Source organism: Pristiophorus japonicus, chromosome 27 (assembly GCF_044704955.1).
Source record: "Pristiophorus japonicus isolate sPriJap1 chromosome 27, sPriJap1.hap1, whole genome shotgun sequence".
In the NCBI taxonomy this organism is placed as follows: domain Eukaryota; kingdom Metazoa; phylum Chordata; class Chondrichthyes; family Pristiophoridae; genus Pristiophorus; species Pristiophorus japonicus.
Genome location: NC_092003.1, coordinates 1995237 through 2011852, shown reverse-complemented (window position 1 = coordinate 2011852; position 16616 = coordinate 1995237). Strand labels below are relative to the sequence as shown.

Here is a 16616-nt window from a genome sequence, read left to right as displayed (position 1 = left end):
AGTTGTATTGTGAGTTAATGGTGCTCAGGATTCAGCTACCCTATTGCCGCTCGATCCGTCTATCTCTCCTTGTGCTGCGCTGACGATACAAGGGTAGACTCGGTGTGAAGTGGCCTGGCTTTGGAAACTCCCCAACTGGAGCGTATCAAAGTCCAGGGAATGTATCGGGGCCCCGCGCACCGTATCGGGGCTCCGTGACCAGTATCGCGGCCTTGCGCACCGTATCGAGGCCCAGGGACCGTATCGGGGCCTCGGGAACCGTATCGGGGCCCAGGGAACCGTATCGGGGCCCCACGCACCATATCGGTGCCCCCAGGAACTGTATCGGGGCCCCACGCACCATATCGGTGCCCCCAGGAACTGTATCGGGGCCCCGCGCACCGTATCGGGGCCCAGGGATCCGTATCGGGGCCTGAAGGAAGCATCCGTATTTTTGACATTACAGCAGTGACGACACCTCAGTTAATGGAGGTAATTCAATTAAATTCTTTAGTTTAATGATTTCAAAAATTTAACGACCATCATTTCCATCAGCAACAGAATTAACAAACGCACGAACAAATCGAGCAGCAGCACCAACAGTTTCAGCAGCAGCACCAACAACATCCGCTGCAGCACCAACAACAACCCCAACAGAAGCACCAGCAGCTTGAACAATAGCAGCACCAGCAGCACCAACATCACTCTCGATTTCCTTGCCCTGTGGGAAGAGAGTGCATCAGTTAGAGACAGAAACAGACACCACAGTGAAGGTATTTCAGTGACTCTGAGATCCCAGCTGTAGATACTGTGCCGGGTCATTGATGGCATGACCTCTAGTGACCTTCCCAATGTGCCTTTGTATCCTCTTCCATTTAACATGTGCCTCGGTCTCCATTCCCATTCTATGGAATAACCAAGGAATTCTGGTCTAACCCCCCTCCCCCCCAGTACCGTTCCCCGACTCTCTCACTGACAAACCGATAGAATGCCCCATTCACCCCCCCCACACAACACCTTGTGTCAACGTGTCTCAGACACTTGGAGGGACACCTGCTGGCAGAGAGGCCCAAGCCACATCAGATCCCCCCAGTGTATCATTACCTGTTGGTCACGGGATGTACTCACCTGATCCGATACTTTTTTACCGCACCGAAGCTCATTGACAAAGTGCTCGCAGTTTGCTGTTGTTAGTTCGTACTCCACTTTGTTTCCAACCTTTGCTTTAGCATTTTTTATTATCTCGTCAATGGGTAACGGGTCCCATTTCTCGTCAGAAGTGTTGTTGATATGGTACTCATCCTTTCCAGCTACCTTAGAGAGACGCTGTCTTTTAACCACAATGTTAGTCGTAGAGCTGGACGATACTCTTGCACTCGATCCTAGAAAATACATCAAAGGGACGGTTTATTGAGGCTGTTGGAATACCCGGGTTGGATACAGTTAAAGGGATGGAACCTTGCTTAGATACAGTTAAAGGGAATGGATTACTGAGGCTGATAAAATACCTCAGTTCGATACAATCTACAATTCTCTGGCACCGTTGAGAGTAACTGGGCCAAGGTGCTTCAGAGAGGAGTGAGGTGAGCAGCAGCAGTTGTAGAGTTTGGAGAACTGACCTTAGATTTGGTCACCGAGGGTTTGAGGCAGCTTTTGAGGTTGGGGAGAAAATGTCAGGCAGTGGCAGAGCTAGGGTAGAGGAATGGAGGGGTCGAACTCCAGATTTGCCCGACTGATGCCCCCAATTTTGGTCAATTTAGCCTATAAGAAGTCCAACTTTGGCTAACCTCAAAATGATTGGGGGTGAGGGCAAGTCATGACCCCCACTGGCGGCAGGTTTAGGGGGGAATTCCAGCGCTTGGTGTCAAAATGTCTGCCACCAATGCTAGAGGAAGGGGGATCGTCAGGAATCTGGACTGTAATTACACCCTCCTGCCAGTGGTGACACTGCAGCACCTCCACTGGTGAAAGGTTGTGATTACAGCGTGACGTTTACATAGGCAGCCTCCATTGTAAATAATGGAACATGGGCAGACTTCAGATTCATACCTTTATTCTGTCAATATAAAAGGACGTTGAATCTAAGTACAAAAGCCTGAGAGCTCTTACCTTCAGTTAAGTGGACGACATCTCCATCTCCGACATAGATAGCCCAATGTTGATAATCACCTCGGAATATTTCGATCAAATCTCCAGGCTTGGGATCAGGGAATGACTGGAAACATGATGGATTTTACATTAGAAGTCAGCGCGGCTGTTTGAAAGTACTTATTGTTAGTTTCTTGGATTCTCGTGGTTAATCCAAGGACTAACACTAACACCGTGTATTTATACAGCCTTTAACATAGTCACCACACGGGCTTGACAGAGCTAGGTCTTGGTCCAGTGGCAAGGATTACCCAGGACAACTGGAGACCAGCTCTGCTGCACGGACCTAGTGCGCGCACATATCGCAGTGTGCTGCCCCTGGCCCCGAACTCACGCCTTTCTTGGGCCCCGATCACATCCCTCCACAGTCTCTCACAGCTCCTTCGCCCCGATCTCGCCACTCCTGTTCCATCTGCCCACGCTCCAATCACCGACCTGGACCTAGCTGACGTCCCTCTTCGCTGCCTTTGCCCTCCTGCACCAGCTCGCGCTGTACCCTGTAGTGGCCTCCCTCCACACTGTCCAGGGGCTGCATGCCGCTCCTTTTAACGGCCACCACACGTTAAAAAAATCCACGCACAGGTATCTTCCACCTTTGAGGATGTAGTTCGGGTTCTAAAGTTGAAACACCTGTGAACTCATCCTTTTTTTGGCGTAGAAGCAAGTCACCCTCATTTCGAGGGACTGCCTATGATGATGACTAACATAGTGAAACTGTTGAGTCCTTAACTCTTAAACATAATCACACGAGGCATGTACTGCAGACACAATCACTCTGTGAGCTTCACCTTTATTACCTGGACCAAGGAGTGCTGGCCCTGCGAGGGACCTCCCCTTATATACCTGAATCTCCAGGTAAGGAGTGTCTTCCACAAGTACACCCCCTGTGGTCAAGGTGTGCATTTCCAGTAAGTATGTACAGTATGTAGTAGTTACCTGAGGGTTACAATTGTATAAGGGTTACAGTAGTGTGCTGGTTACATACATGACAGAAACATCCAAGGGCGCTTCACAGGAGCGATTATCAGACAAAATTTGACACCGAGCCAAAGAAGAAGATATTAGGACAGGGGACCAAAAACTTGATCAAAGAGCGAGGTTTTAAGAAATGACTTAAAGGAGGAGAGAGGGCGGAGAGGTTTAGGGATGGAATTCCAGATCCAGGCTCAACAGCTTTTGGGGGAGAGGGTTCCCGATTCCCACTGCCCTTTGTGTGAAGTATTTCCTGACATCACCCCTGAACGGCCGGGCTCTAATGTTAAGATAATCCCCCTTGTTCTGGGCTATTCCCCACCCCCCCAGAGGAAATAATTTCCTCTACCCTTTCAACTTCTTTAATCATTTAAAATACCTCAATTAGATCATCACTTATTCTTTTATATTGAAGGGAATCATAGTCATCATCCTCATCATCATCACCTAGTCTCAAGCCCAGTCTCTGCACACACTTTTCATAGTTTAGCCCCGGGGTATCATTCTGGTGAATCTGCACTGCTCCCACTCCGAGGCCGATATATCCTCCCCGAGGGGCGGGGCTCAGGACGGGACGTAGTTACTGCAGATGGGGTCTGACCAGAGCTTTATATAAACACAGGCATTTTCCAGCCCTGGAGTTCAGGACTTGAATAGAAAATAGAAACATAGAAAATAGGTGCAGGAGTAGGCCATTCGGCCCTTCGAGCCTGCACCACCATTCAATATGATCATTGCTGATCATTCACCTCAGTACCCCTTTCCTGCTTTCTCTCCATACCCCTTGATCCCTTCAGCCGTAAGGGCCATATCTAACTCCCCCTTGAATATATCCAATGAATTGGCCTCAACAACTCTATGCGGCAGGGAATTCCACAGGTTAACAACTCTCTGAGTGAAGACGTTTCTCCTCATCTCAGTCCTAAATGGCTTACCCCTTATCCTTAGACTTTGTCCCCTAGTTCTGGATTTCCCCAACATCGGGAATATTCTTCCTGCATCTAACTTGTCCAGTCCCGTCAGAATTTTATATGTTTCTATGAGATCCCCTCTCATCCTTCTAAACTCCAGTGAATACAGGCCCAGTCGATCCAGTCTTTCCTCATCCCGGGAATCAGTCTGATGAACCTTCGCTGCACTCCCTCAATAGCAAGAGCGTCCTTCCTCAGATTAGGAGACTAAAACACCAGGTGAGGCCTCACTAAGGCCCTGTACAACTGCAGTAAGACCTCCCTGCTCCTATACTCAAATCCCCTAGCTATGAAGGCCAACATACCATTTGCCTTCTTCACCGCCTGCTGTAACTGCATGCCAACTTTCAATGACTGATAAACCATGACACCCAGGTCTCGCTGCACCTCCCCTTTTCCTAATCTGCCGCCATTCAGATAATATTCTGTCTTCCTGTTTTTGCCACCAAAGTGGATAACCTCACATTTATCCACTTGATACTGCATCTGCCACGCGTTTGCCCACTCACCTAACCTGTCCAAGTCACCCTGCAGCCATTTAGCGTCCTCCTCACAGCTCACACTGCCACCCAGCTTAGTGTCATCTGCAAACTTGGAGATATTACACTCAATTCCCTCATCTAAATCATTAATGTATATTGTAAATAGCTGGGGTCCCAGCACTGAGCCCTGCGGCACCCCACTAGTCACTGCATCCTGTCTGCCAACCAGTTCTCTATCCACGTCAGTACATTACCCCCAATACCATGTGCTTTAATGTTGCACACCAATCTCTTGTGTGGGACCTTGTCAAAAGCCTTTTGAAAGTCCAAATACACCACATCCACTGGTTCTCCCTTGTCCAGTCTACCAGTTACATCCTCAAAAAATTCTAGAAGATTTGTCAAGCAGGATTTCCCTTTCATAAATCCATGCTGACTTGGACCGATCTCGTCACTGCTTTCCAAATGTGCTGCTATTTCATCTTTAATAATTGATTCCAACATTTTCCCCACTACTGATGTCAGGCTAACCGGTCTATAATTACTCGTTTTCTCTCTCCCTCCTTTCTTAAAAAGTGGTGTTACATTAGCTACCCTCCAGTCCATAGGAACCAATCCAGTTTCGATAGACTGTTGGAAAATGATCACCAATGCATCCATTATTCCTAGGGCTACTTCCTTAAGTACTCTGGGATGCAGACTGTCAGGCCCCGGGGATTAATCGGCTTTCAATCCCATCAATTTCCCTAACACCATTTCCCATCTAATAAGGATTTCCTTCAGTTCCTCCTTCCCACTAGACTCTCGGTCCCCTAGTATTTCCTTCGTGAAGACAGAACCAAAGTACTTGTTCAACTGGTCCGCCATTTCTTTGTTCCCCATTATAAATTCACCTGAATCTCACTGCAAGGGACCTACGTTTGTTTTCACTAATATTTTTATTTTCACATATCTATAGAAGCTTTCGCAGTCAGTTATGTTCCCAGCAAGCTTCCTCTCATACTCTATTTTTCCCTCCTTCCCTGTCTGAAGTAAAAATAAAACGGGGAAGGTCACTCAACCGTGGCTAACAAGGGAAATTAAGGATAGTGTTAAATCCAAGGAAAAGGCATATAAATTGACCAGAAAAAGCAGCAAAGCTGAGGACTGGGAGAATTTTGTAATACAGCAGAGGAGGACAAAGGGTTTAATTAGGAGGGGGGAAATTCTCCCAGTCCTCAGGTTTGCTGCATTTTCTGGCCGATTTCTATGCCTCTTGCTTGGATTTAACACTATCCTTAATTTCCCTTGTTAGCCACGGTTGAGCCACCTTCCCCGTTTTATTTTTACTCCAGACAGGGAAGGAGGGGGAAAATAGAATATGAGAAAAAAGCTTGTTGGGAACATAAAAACTGACTGTGAAAGCTTCTATAGATATATGAAAATAAAAATATTAGTGAAAACAAACGTAGGTCCCTTGCAGTCAGATTCAGGTGAATTTATAATGGGGAACAAAGAAATGGCGAACCAGTTAAACAAGTACTTTGGTTCTGTCTTCAAGAAGGAAGACACAAATAACCTTCTGGAAAGTCTAGGGGACCGAGGGTCTGGTGAGAAGGAGGAACTGAAGGAAATCCTTATTAGATGGGAAATGGTGTTAGGGAAATTGATGTGATTGAAGGCCGATAAATCCCTGGGGCCTGATAGTCTGCATCCCAGAGTATTTAAGGAAGTAGCCCTAGAAATAGTGGATGGACGTGTGATCATTTTCCAACAGTCTATCGACTCTGGATCAGTTCCTATAGACAGGAGGGTAGCTAATGTAGCACCGCTTTTTAAAAAAGGAGGGAGAGAGAAAACGGGTAATTATAGACCGGTTAGCCTGACATCAATAATGGGGAAAATGTTGGAATCAATTATTAAAGATGAAATAGCAGCACATTTGGAAAGCAGTGACGAGATCGGCACAAGTCAGCATTGACTTATGAAAGGGAAATCCTGCTTGACAAATCTTCTAGAATTTTTTGAGGATGTAACTGGTAGACTGGACAAGGGAGAACCAGTGGATGTGGTGTATTTGGACTTTCAAAAGGCTTTTGACAAGGTCCCACACAAGAGATTGGTGTGTAACATTAAAGCACATGGTATTGGGGTAATGTACTGACGTGGATACAGAACTGGTTGGCAGAGAGGATGCAGTGACTGGTGGGGTGCCGCAGGGCTCAGTGCTGGGACCCCAGCTATTTACAATATACATTAATGATTTGGATGAGGGAATTGAGTGTCATATCTCCAAGTTTGCAGATGACACTAAGCTGGGTGGCAGTGTGAGCTGTGAGGGGGACGCTAAAAGGCTGCAGGGTGACTTGGACAGATTAGGTGAGTGGGCAAATGCGTGGCAGATGCAGTATAATGTGGATAAATGTGAGGTTATCCATTTTGGTGGCAAAAACACGAAGGCAGAATATTATCTGAATGGTGGCAGATTAGGAAAAGGGGAGGTGCAACGAGACCTGGGTGTCATGGTTCATCAGTCATTGAAAGTTGGCATGCAGGTACAGCAGGCGGTGAAGAAGGCAAATGGTATAATCGCCTTCATAGCTAGGGGATTTGAGTATAGGAGCAGGGAGGTCTTACTGCAGTTGTACAGGGCCTTAGTGAGGCCTCACCTGGAATATTATGTTCAGTTTTGGTCTCCTAATCTGCTATTGAGGGAGTGCAGTGAAGGTTCACCAGACTGATTCCCGGGATGGCTGGACTGACAGATGAGGAGAGACTGGATCGACTGGGCCTGTATTCACTGGAGTTTAGAAGGATGAGAGGATCATAGAAACATATAAAATTCTGACGGGACTGGACAGGTTAGATGCAGGAAGAATGTTCCCGATGTTGGTAAGTCCAGAACCAGGGGACATAGTCTAAGGATAAGGGGTAAGCCATTTGGGACTGAGATGAGGAGAAACTTCTTCACTCATAGAGTTTGTTAACCTGTGGAATTCCCTGCCGCAGAGAGTTGTTGATGCCAGTTCATTGGATATATTCAAGAGGGGGTTAGATATGGCCTTTACAGTTAAAGGGATCAAGGGGTATGGAGAGAAAGCAGGAAAGGGGAACTGAGGTGAATGATCAGCCATGATCATATTGAATGGTGGTGCAGGCTTGAAGGGCCGAATGGCCTGCTCCTGCACCTATTTTCTATGTAAACCCATTGTCCTCCTCTGCTGTATTACAAAATTCTCCCAGTCCTCAGGTTTGCTCCTTTTCTGGCCAATTTATATGCCTCTTCCTTGGATTTAACACTATCCTTAATTTCCCTTGTTAGCCACGGTTGAGCCACCTTCCCCGTTTTATTTTTACTCCAGACAGGGATGTACAATTGTTGAAGTTTATCCATGTGATCTTTAAATGTTTGCCATTGCCTATCCACCGTCAACCCTTTAAGTATCACTCGCCAGTCTTCTTGCCAATTCACGTCTCATACCATCGAAGTTACCTTTCCTTAAGTTCAGGATCCTAGTCTCTGAATTAACTGTGTCACTCTCCACCTTAATAAAGAACTCTACCATATTATGGTCACTCTTCCCCAAGGGGCCTTGCACAACAAGATTGCTAATTAGTCCTTTATTGGGTATAGGGTCCTTTATTGAAACATCTATGAACTCATCCCTTTTGGTGTGGAAGCAAGTCATCCTTGTTCGAGGGACTGCTTATGATGATGATATATAAACTGTAACATCGCTCCCACCGATTGTATTCCAGCCCCCGAGATAAAGACAAACATTCCATTTGTCTCTTTAATTATTTTTTGACCCTGAGCGCTGGGTTTTAGTGATTTCTGTACTTGGAGCCCTAAATCTCTCTGCTCCCCCACAGTTCCGAACTTCTCGCCAGTTAGAACAATGAAATCTTGTATTGATCTCCAACACTTTGAGGAAGTGACTGGGAGGGAGAGTGGAACCAGAAGAGGCAGTCCAGGAACCACAGAATGAGTTGGACAAGGTTTGTGAGTGAACAGAGTGATGGCGGAGGGAATTTAAGGCCGAGACGTGAAAAGTGTTGCCCAGAGGAAGGAGAAATAGCTGAGCAGCACGGCCCAGGATGAAGCTAAAAGATCTAGGAATCTCGGGAAACCCAAAGCCAAACCAAGGCAGTAAATACAATCTAAATGTAAGTTCCAATATGCTTTATCTGTTTCTGTTTAATGAGGGAATGCGGTCTGGGATATTGGATTAGCGTTACCATTTATAGAGTTAAAGACTCTGGGCCAATATGGAGCAGGCATCGTTCACAGGAAGCCTGTCGGACACACAGCCGAGTTGTGGATTAAAGGGTTAGACCTGGCAAATATCAAAAAGTGAAGGACGAACTTACTTTTCGATTACTCATTTTCGGCTCTTGATTGTGAACTGAGATCAAGAACTAGATGGCAGTAAACAATCTCTCTCCCTCGGAGTTTCAGGACACTTGCAAAGTGGAATCAAAAAATGACGGAGCTTTCTTTTAAAAGTACTCAGCGACTGTATTGTGTGTTCGGTGCACTATTCCTTGTCGGGCTGTATATGATGCCTAAATTGATCAATCAGCTATTACCATTTATGGTTTATTGCAGGTTGGATATGTCTCGGGTACAAAGGTTTTTGCGGCAGAGGCTTGGCCCAAACAATCGATCGGTCATTCTTGTTCCCTGTCCAGGTTAACACCTGCTGACATTCCTGGCCTGCTGGGGGTGCCTCTTGTCTGACAACAGCAACTCCACCTTACATAATATATAATGGGGCTGAAATTCAGCCCCCCGAAAAGGCTGCGTACAGCCGGAAAGCGGCAGCCTAGCGGCAGAGGCGAGTGGCCGCTGGTTTGGCGTCCAATGGCCGCCGCCAGCAAAACTCACCTCGGTGATTTTTCCGGCAGTCCCCAACTCCTCCTCAGTGCATCATCAAAGGACGCACTGCCGATCTCCCGTACCTCAATCAATATTCAGCACAAAACATCTTCGGGCCGCCGATTGGTGCCCCAGACAGCTTTTTCTGTCGGTGCACCTTGTTTTCAGTGTGTGGGTCATGGCTATGCGGCGGCCATTAAAGGGGAGGGCATTCTGCCGTGGCTGCCATTTTTTTGCCGGCCGACTTCCAGATCGGCCGGACAATTATGCCCCCCGGGTTCAGCCAGGTCGCCAACAGGCAGCCTGACACCCCCTGTTAAGTGCCAGGCTGTTGGCCCGGCTGAAACCCTCCCTAGTGGCCCAGTGGACCGAACTAAAATCGTCGCAGAACTCGCAGTGGCGCTCCCCTTTAAGTGAAGGGGAGCGACATGGTGACACACATGAGTCATGACATCATCACAGCTCCGCTGATGTATGACAGCGGCGGAGATTCTGTCCCGCCTCCACTTCCGCCCCTCTCGTGGTCGATCATCTGCTTCCCGCCCCCATTATGACCGACTTCCGTTCCGCCTGAAAAAAAATGACAAACAGCTGAATTGTGCGAACAAGGTCACCTCATCCACCGCGGTGGAAAAAACACTTCAAAATTGGTAGGTGCGACCTGTTTCGGGTGGACCTGAATTTCTACCCCAAGAAATCCATCTTATCCGTGCGATGAGAAAGAAAGACAGAACTCCCATTCTACAACACCTTCCACAGCTACAGAACGTCCCAAAGCATTTTACAGCCAATTAAGTCCTTTTTTTCAAGTGTAGTCACTGTTGTAATGTAGAAAATATCGCAGCAATTTTGCGCACAGCAAGCTCCCACAAACAGCAATGTGATAATGACCTAGATCATCTGTTTTCGTGATGTTGTTTGAGGGATAACTAACGGCCAGGACACCGGGCAGAGCTCCCCTACTCTTTCATCCAATAGTGGCTCTGGGATCTTAAAAATTTGTACTGGGATGTGGGCATCGCTGGCAAGGCCGGCATTTATTGCCCATCCCCCTAATTGCCCCTTGAGAAGGTGGTAGTGAGCCGCCTTCTTGAACCGCTACAGTCCGCGTGGTGAAGGTGCTCCCATAGAGCTGTTAGGGAGGGAGTTCCAGGATTTTGACCCTGCGACGATGAAGGAACGGCCGATATATTTCCAAGTCAGGATGGTATGTGACTCGGAGGGCAACTTGGAGGTGGTGGTGTTCCCATGCGCCTGCTGCCCTTGTCCTTCTAGGTGGTAGAGGTCGTGGGTTTGGGAGGTGCTGCCGAAGAAGCCTTGGTGAGTTGCTGCAGTGCATCTTGTAGATGGTACACACTGCAGCCAGGGTGCGCCGGTGGTGGAGGGAGTGAATGTTTAAGATGGTGGATGGGGTAGTGATTAAGTGGGCTGCTTTGTCCTGGATGGTGTTGAGCTTCTTGAGTGTTGTTGGAGCTGCACTCATCCAGGCAAGTGATTATACACTCCTGACTTGTGCCATGTGGATGATGAAAAGGCTTTGGGGAGTCAGGAGGTGAGACACTTGCCGCAGAATACCCAGGCTCTGACCCGCTCATGTAGCCACAGTATTTATGTGGCTGGTCCGATTAAGGTTCTAGTCAATGGTGACCCTCAGGATGTTTATGGCAAGGGATTCGGCGCTGGTAATGCCGTTGAATATCAAGTGGAAGTGGTTAGACTCTTGCTTGTTGGAGATGGTCATTGCCTGCTGCTTGTGTGGCGCGAATGTTACTTGCCACCAATCAGCCCAAGACTGAATGTCGCCCAGGTCTTGCTGCATGCGGGCATGGACTGCTCCATTATCTGAGGAGTTGCAAATGGAACTGAACACTGCATTCATCCGCGAATATTCCCACTTCTGACCTTAAGTATGATGGAAGGAAGGTCATTGATGAAGCAGCTGAAGCTGTTTGAACCTAGGACACTGCCCTGAGTAACGCCTACACGATGTCCTGAGGCTGAGATGATTGGTCTCCAACAACCACAACCATCTTCCTTTGTGCTAGGTATGTCTCCAGCCCGTGGAGAGTTTTCCCTGATTCCCATTTACTTCAATTTTACTAGGGCCCTTTGATGCCACACTCGGTCAAATGCTGCCTTAATGTCGAGGGTAGTCACTCTCACCTCACCTCTGGTATTCAGCTCATTTGTCCATATTGGGACCAAGGCTGTAATGAGGTCTGGAGCCGAGTGGTCCTGGCAGAACCCAAACTGAGCATCAGTGAGCAGGCTATTGGTGGGTAAATGCTGCTTGGTAGCACTGTCGATGACACCTTCCATTACTTTGCTAATGATTGAGAGTAGACTGACGGGGCAGTAATTGGCCGAATTGGATTTGTCCTGCTTTTTGTGGACAGGACATACCTGGGCAGTTGTTGACATTGTTGGGTATGTGCGAGTGTTGTAACTGTACTGGAACAGGTTGGCTAGAGGTGCGTCTAGTTCTGGAGCACAAGTCTTCAGCACAACAGCAGGGATGTTGTCAGGTCCCATAGCCTTTGCTGTGTCCTGTGAGCTCAGCCGCTTCTTGGTGTCACATGGAGTAAATTGAATTGGCTGAGACTGGATTCTGTGTGATGGTGGGAACCTCAGGAGGAGGCGAAGATGGATCATCCACTCTGCACTTCTGGCTGAAGATGGTTGCAAACGCTTCAGCCTTGTCTTTTGCACTCGTGTGCTGGGCTCTGCCATCCTTGAGGATGGAGATGTTCATGGAGCCTCTTCCTCCCATCAGTTGTTTAATTGTCCACCACCATTCACGACTGGATGTGGCAGGACTGCAGAGCTTTGATCTGATCCATTATGGGATTGCTTAGCCGTGTCTATAACATGCTGCACCTGCTGGTTAGCATGCATGTGTTGCAGCTTCACCAGGGTGGCACATCAGTTTTAGGTATGCCCGGTGCTGCTCCTGGCGTGCTCTTCTACACTCCTCATTGAACCAGGATTACATAAGAACATAAGAAATAGGAGGAGGAGGAGGCCATTCGGCCCTTCGAGGCTGCTCCACCATTCAAGAAGACCATGGCTGATCTTCTACCTCAAGTCCACTTGCCTGTACCCATATCCCTTGATTCCCTTAATATCCAAAGATCTATTAATTTCTGTCTTGAATATGCTCAAAGACTGAGCTTCCACAGTTCTCTGGGGTAGAGAATTCCAAAGATTCACCACCCTCTGAGTGAAGAAATTCCTCCTCATCTCAGTCCTAAATGGCCGACCCCTTATCCTGAGACTGTGACCCCTGGTTCTAGACTCCAGGGGAAAACATCCTCCAGCATTTACCCTGTCAAGCCCTGTCAGAATTTTATCTGTTTCAATGAGATCACCTCTCATTCTTCTAAACTCTAGAGAATATCGGCCCAGTCTGCTCAAATTCTCCTCATAGGACAATCCCCCCATCCCAGGAATCAGTCTGGTGAACCTTCGTTGCACTCCCTCTATGGCAAGTATATCCTTCCTTAGGTAAGGAGACCAGAACTGTGCACAATACTCCAGGTGTGGTCTCACCAGGGCCCTGTATACTTGCAGTAAGACATCTTTACTCTTATACTCAAATCCTCTTGTAATAAATGCCAACATACCATTTGCTTTCTTAATTGCTTGCCGTATCTGCATGTTAACTTTCAGTGATTGGTGTACAAGGACACCTAAGTCCCTCTGAACACCAACATTTAACAATCTCTCACCATTTAAAAAATACTCTGCTTTTCTACTTTTCCTATCAAAGTGGATAACTTCACATTTCTCCATATTATATTCCATCTGCCACATTCTTGCCCAATCACTGAGCCTGGCTATATCCCCTTGAAGTCTCTTTGCATCCTCCTCACAACTTACATTCCCACCGAGCTTTGTATCATCAGCAAACTTGGATATATTACAATTGGTTCCCTCATCCAAATCATTGATATATATTGTGAATAGCTGGGGCCCCGGCACTGATCCTTGCAGTACCCCACTAGTTACAGCCTGCCAACCTGAAAATGATCCGTTTATTCCTACTCTCTGTTTTCTGTCCGTTAACCAATCCTCAATCCATGCTAATATATTACCCCCAATGCCATGGGCCCTAATTTTGTTTAATAACCTCCTGTGTGGCATCTTATCAAATGCCTTCTGAAAATCCAAATGCACCACATCCACCGGTTCCCCTTTATCTATTCTGTTAGTTCAACCTCAAAAAACTGTTAACAGATTTGTCAGACATGATTTCCCTTTCATAAATGCATTTGACTCTCCCCAATCTTCTTATTTTTTACGTTGGTTGGACTTGATTGGTCCCCTAGCTTGATGGCAAAGGTAGAGTGAGGGATATGCCGGACCATGAAGTTGCAGATTGTGGTGGAATACATTTCTGCCGCTGCTGGTGACCCATAGCGCCTCATGGATGCTAGGTTTTGAGCTACTAGATCTGTTCTGAATCTATCCCATTCAGCACGGTAGTTGTGCCACACAACAAAATGGAGGCTGTCCTCAGTGTGAACACAGGACTTCTTCTCCACAAGGACTGTGTGGTGGTCACTCCAACCAGTACGGTCATGGAAAGATGCATCTGTTGGTGTTGGTTCTTGTTAAGTATTTAACCCCTTGGAACCTGTATTACACTACCAACCGAGGGCCTATCTGTTGCAGTCCCAAGGGATCCCAGCATCCCTTGGGAACATGGTATATAAGCAGGCCACCCACGAGGTACCTGCACTCTGGAGTCGCATTAAAGGAGCTAAGGTCACACTTGCTCATTGTACACAGTACTCAGTTTCCGTCCTTTATTATGAGTGTAACAATTGGCGACGAGGTAACGAACAACCGCGCAAAAATGCATAGAACAGTTGGTACCCTGGAGAAGTTCTCAGAAGGGGACACTTGGGAGGCCTCCGTGGAGAGACTCGACCAATACTTTGTGGCCAACGAGCTGGAAGAGGACGAGAACGCTGCCAAACGAAGGGTGATCCTCCTAACTGTCTGTGGGGCAACAACCTATGGGCTCATGAAGAATCTCCTAGCTCCGGCAAAACCAACAGAGAAATCCTACAAAGAATTGTGTACGCTGGTCCGGGCCATGAGATAATCCTTCGCAAACTGTTGACTGTAGAAACTCCGAGTCTAAGTAAAGCCATAACGATAGGCCAGGCGTTTATATCCACCAGCGACACCACCAAACAGATTTCGCAGAGTAAAGAAGTTTCAGCCAATACTGTGCATAAAGTAACGTCGGTTTCGAGCAGATATATACATGGCAGAACGTACACGCCGGCTACTGCTGCCCGACCTCAGATGACCCAGAGTCCACCATCAATCGTTAATGTGAGGCAGTTAACACCTTGTTGGCGCTGTGGAGGTAATCCTCAGCCCCATCAATGTCGCTTCAAGCACGATGCGTGCAACGGTTACAGAACAATGGGACACCTCTAGCGAATGTGCCGGCGAGCTGCAAACCCTCCAAACCACCACGTTGCAGAGGAAAATCGATCCACTGGGGATCAGGCTGAATTGGAGACTCGTACCGAGGAGGCAGAAATGTCCACCAATAATGTTGAAAGTTGATCTGAACGGAATCCTAGAACCTATGGAACTGGACATGGGTTCGAGTCAGTCCATAATGAGTAAAAAGGCCTTCGACAGGCTGTGGGGCAAAAAGGCACACAGGCCCAAGCTCAGCCCCATTCACACCAAACTAAGGACTTACACCAAGGAACTAATCCCTGTAATTGGCAGTGCAGAAGTCAAAGTCTCCTATGACGGAGCAGTACATGAACTCCCGCTGTGGATTGTGCCAGGGGATGGCCCCACATTGTTTGGCAGAAGCTGGCTGGGTAAAATCCGCTGGAATTGGGACGACATCCGAGCGCTTTCGTCTGTCGACGACGCCTCATGTGCCCAGGTTCTGAGCAAGTTCACATTGTTGTTCGAGCCAGGGATTGGAAGCTTCTCTGGGTAGATCCATTTGGTTCCCGGTACGCGACCCATCCACCACAAGGCACGGGCGGTACCGTACATGATGCGTGAGAAAGTAGAAATTGAGCTGGACAGGCTGCAGCGAGAAGGCATCATCGTGCCGGTGGAATTCATCAAGTGGGCCAGTCCGATTGTCCCGGTACTTAAAGAGGATGGCACGGTTAGAATTTGTGGGGACTATAAAGTAACGATTAACCGTTTTTCACTGCAGGACCAGTACCCGCTACCCAAGGCAGACGGCCTATTTGTGACCCTGGCTGGAGGGAAGACGTTCACCAAGCTGGACCTGACCTCGGCCTACGTGACGCAGGAGCTGGAGGAGTCTTCGAAAGGCCTCACCTACATCAACACGCACAAAGGTCTGTTTATCTATAACAGGTGCCCGTTCGGGATTCGGTCGGCCGCGGCAATCTCCCAATGGACCACGGAGAGCCTGCTAAAGTCAGTTCCTCGCACTGTGGTTTTCCAGGACGTCATACTGGTTACAGGTCGGGATACCATGGAGCACGTGAAGAACCTGGAGGAGATTCTTAGTCGGTTGGATCGCGTGTGGCTCAGGTTGAAACACGCAAAGTGTGTTTTCCTGGTGCAAGAGGTTGAGTTTTGGGAAGAAGAATGCAGCAGACGGAGGCCATCAAGAACGCGCCGAGACCACAATCCGTGACGGAGCTGCGGTCATTCCTGGGACTCCTTAACTATTTCAGTAATTTCCTACCCGGGTTAAGCACCCTGCTTGAATCTTTACTTGTGCTACTGCGCAAGGGAGATGACTGGTATGGGGGAATTCACAAGAGATTGCCTTTAAGAAAGCCAGAAACCTGTTGTATTCAAACAAACTGCTTGTCCTGTATAACCCTTGTAAAAGATTAGTGTTAGCTTGCGATGCGTCGTCATACGGGGTCAGGCTAACGAACCGGGGATTTTGCAACCGGTCGTTTTTGCATCCAGGAGTTTGTCCAAGGCCGAAAGGGCCGACAGCACGATTGAAAAAGAGGCTCTGGGGTGCATTTACGGAGTAAAAAAAAATGCACCAGTACTTATCTGGTCTCAAGTTTGAGCTTGAAACTGACCACAAGTCGCTCATATTGTTGTTCTCTGAGGGCAAAAGGATTAACACTAATGCCTCTGCCCACATCCAAAGATGGGCGCTCACACTGTTGGCATACAACTATGTAATCTGCCACAGACCGGGCACAGAGAACTGCGCAG

The 16616-nt window shown here is 47.8% G+C and overlaps 1 protein-coding gene and 1 long non-coding RNA gene across 11 annotated transcripts in view; one reads left to right on the top strand and one right to left on the bottom strand.

Moving 5' to 3' along the window:
* LOC139239404 (putative uncharacterized protein DDB_G0285119) overlaps window positions 1-16616 on the top strand; it is a 174810-nt gene that overhangs the window by 84147 nt on the left and 74047 nt on the right. For all 10 annotated transcript variants that reach the window (XR_011588639.1, XR_011588641.1, XR_011588642.1 and 7 more), the window contains exon 7: window positions 535-752. Coding sequence is in view for 1 of the 10 variants with exons in the window: in XM_070868102.1 (XP_070724203.1) it covers window positions 535-752 (218 nt within the window). In the remaining 9 variants the exon portion in view is untranslated. The remainder of the gene's footprint in view (window positions 1-534; window positions 753-16616) is intronic.
* Window positions 525-2212, bottom strand: LOC139239406 (uncharacterized). Its single transcript, XR_011588647.1, has 3 exons — window positions 2089-2212; window positions 1108-1361; window positions 525-700 (listed from the first exon to the last, which is right to left on the bottom strand). It is a non-coding gene; the product is annotated as an uncharacterized lncRNA (long non-coding RNA).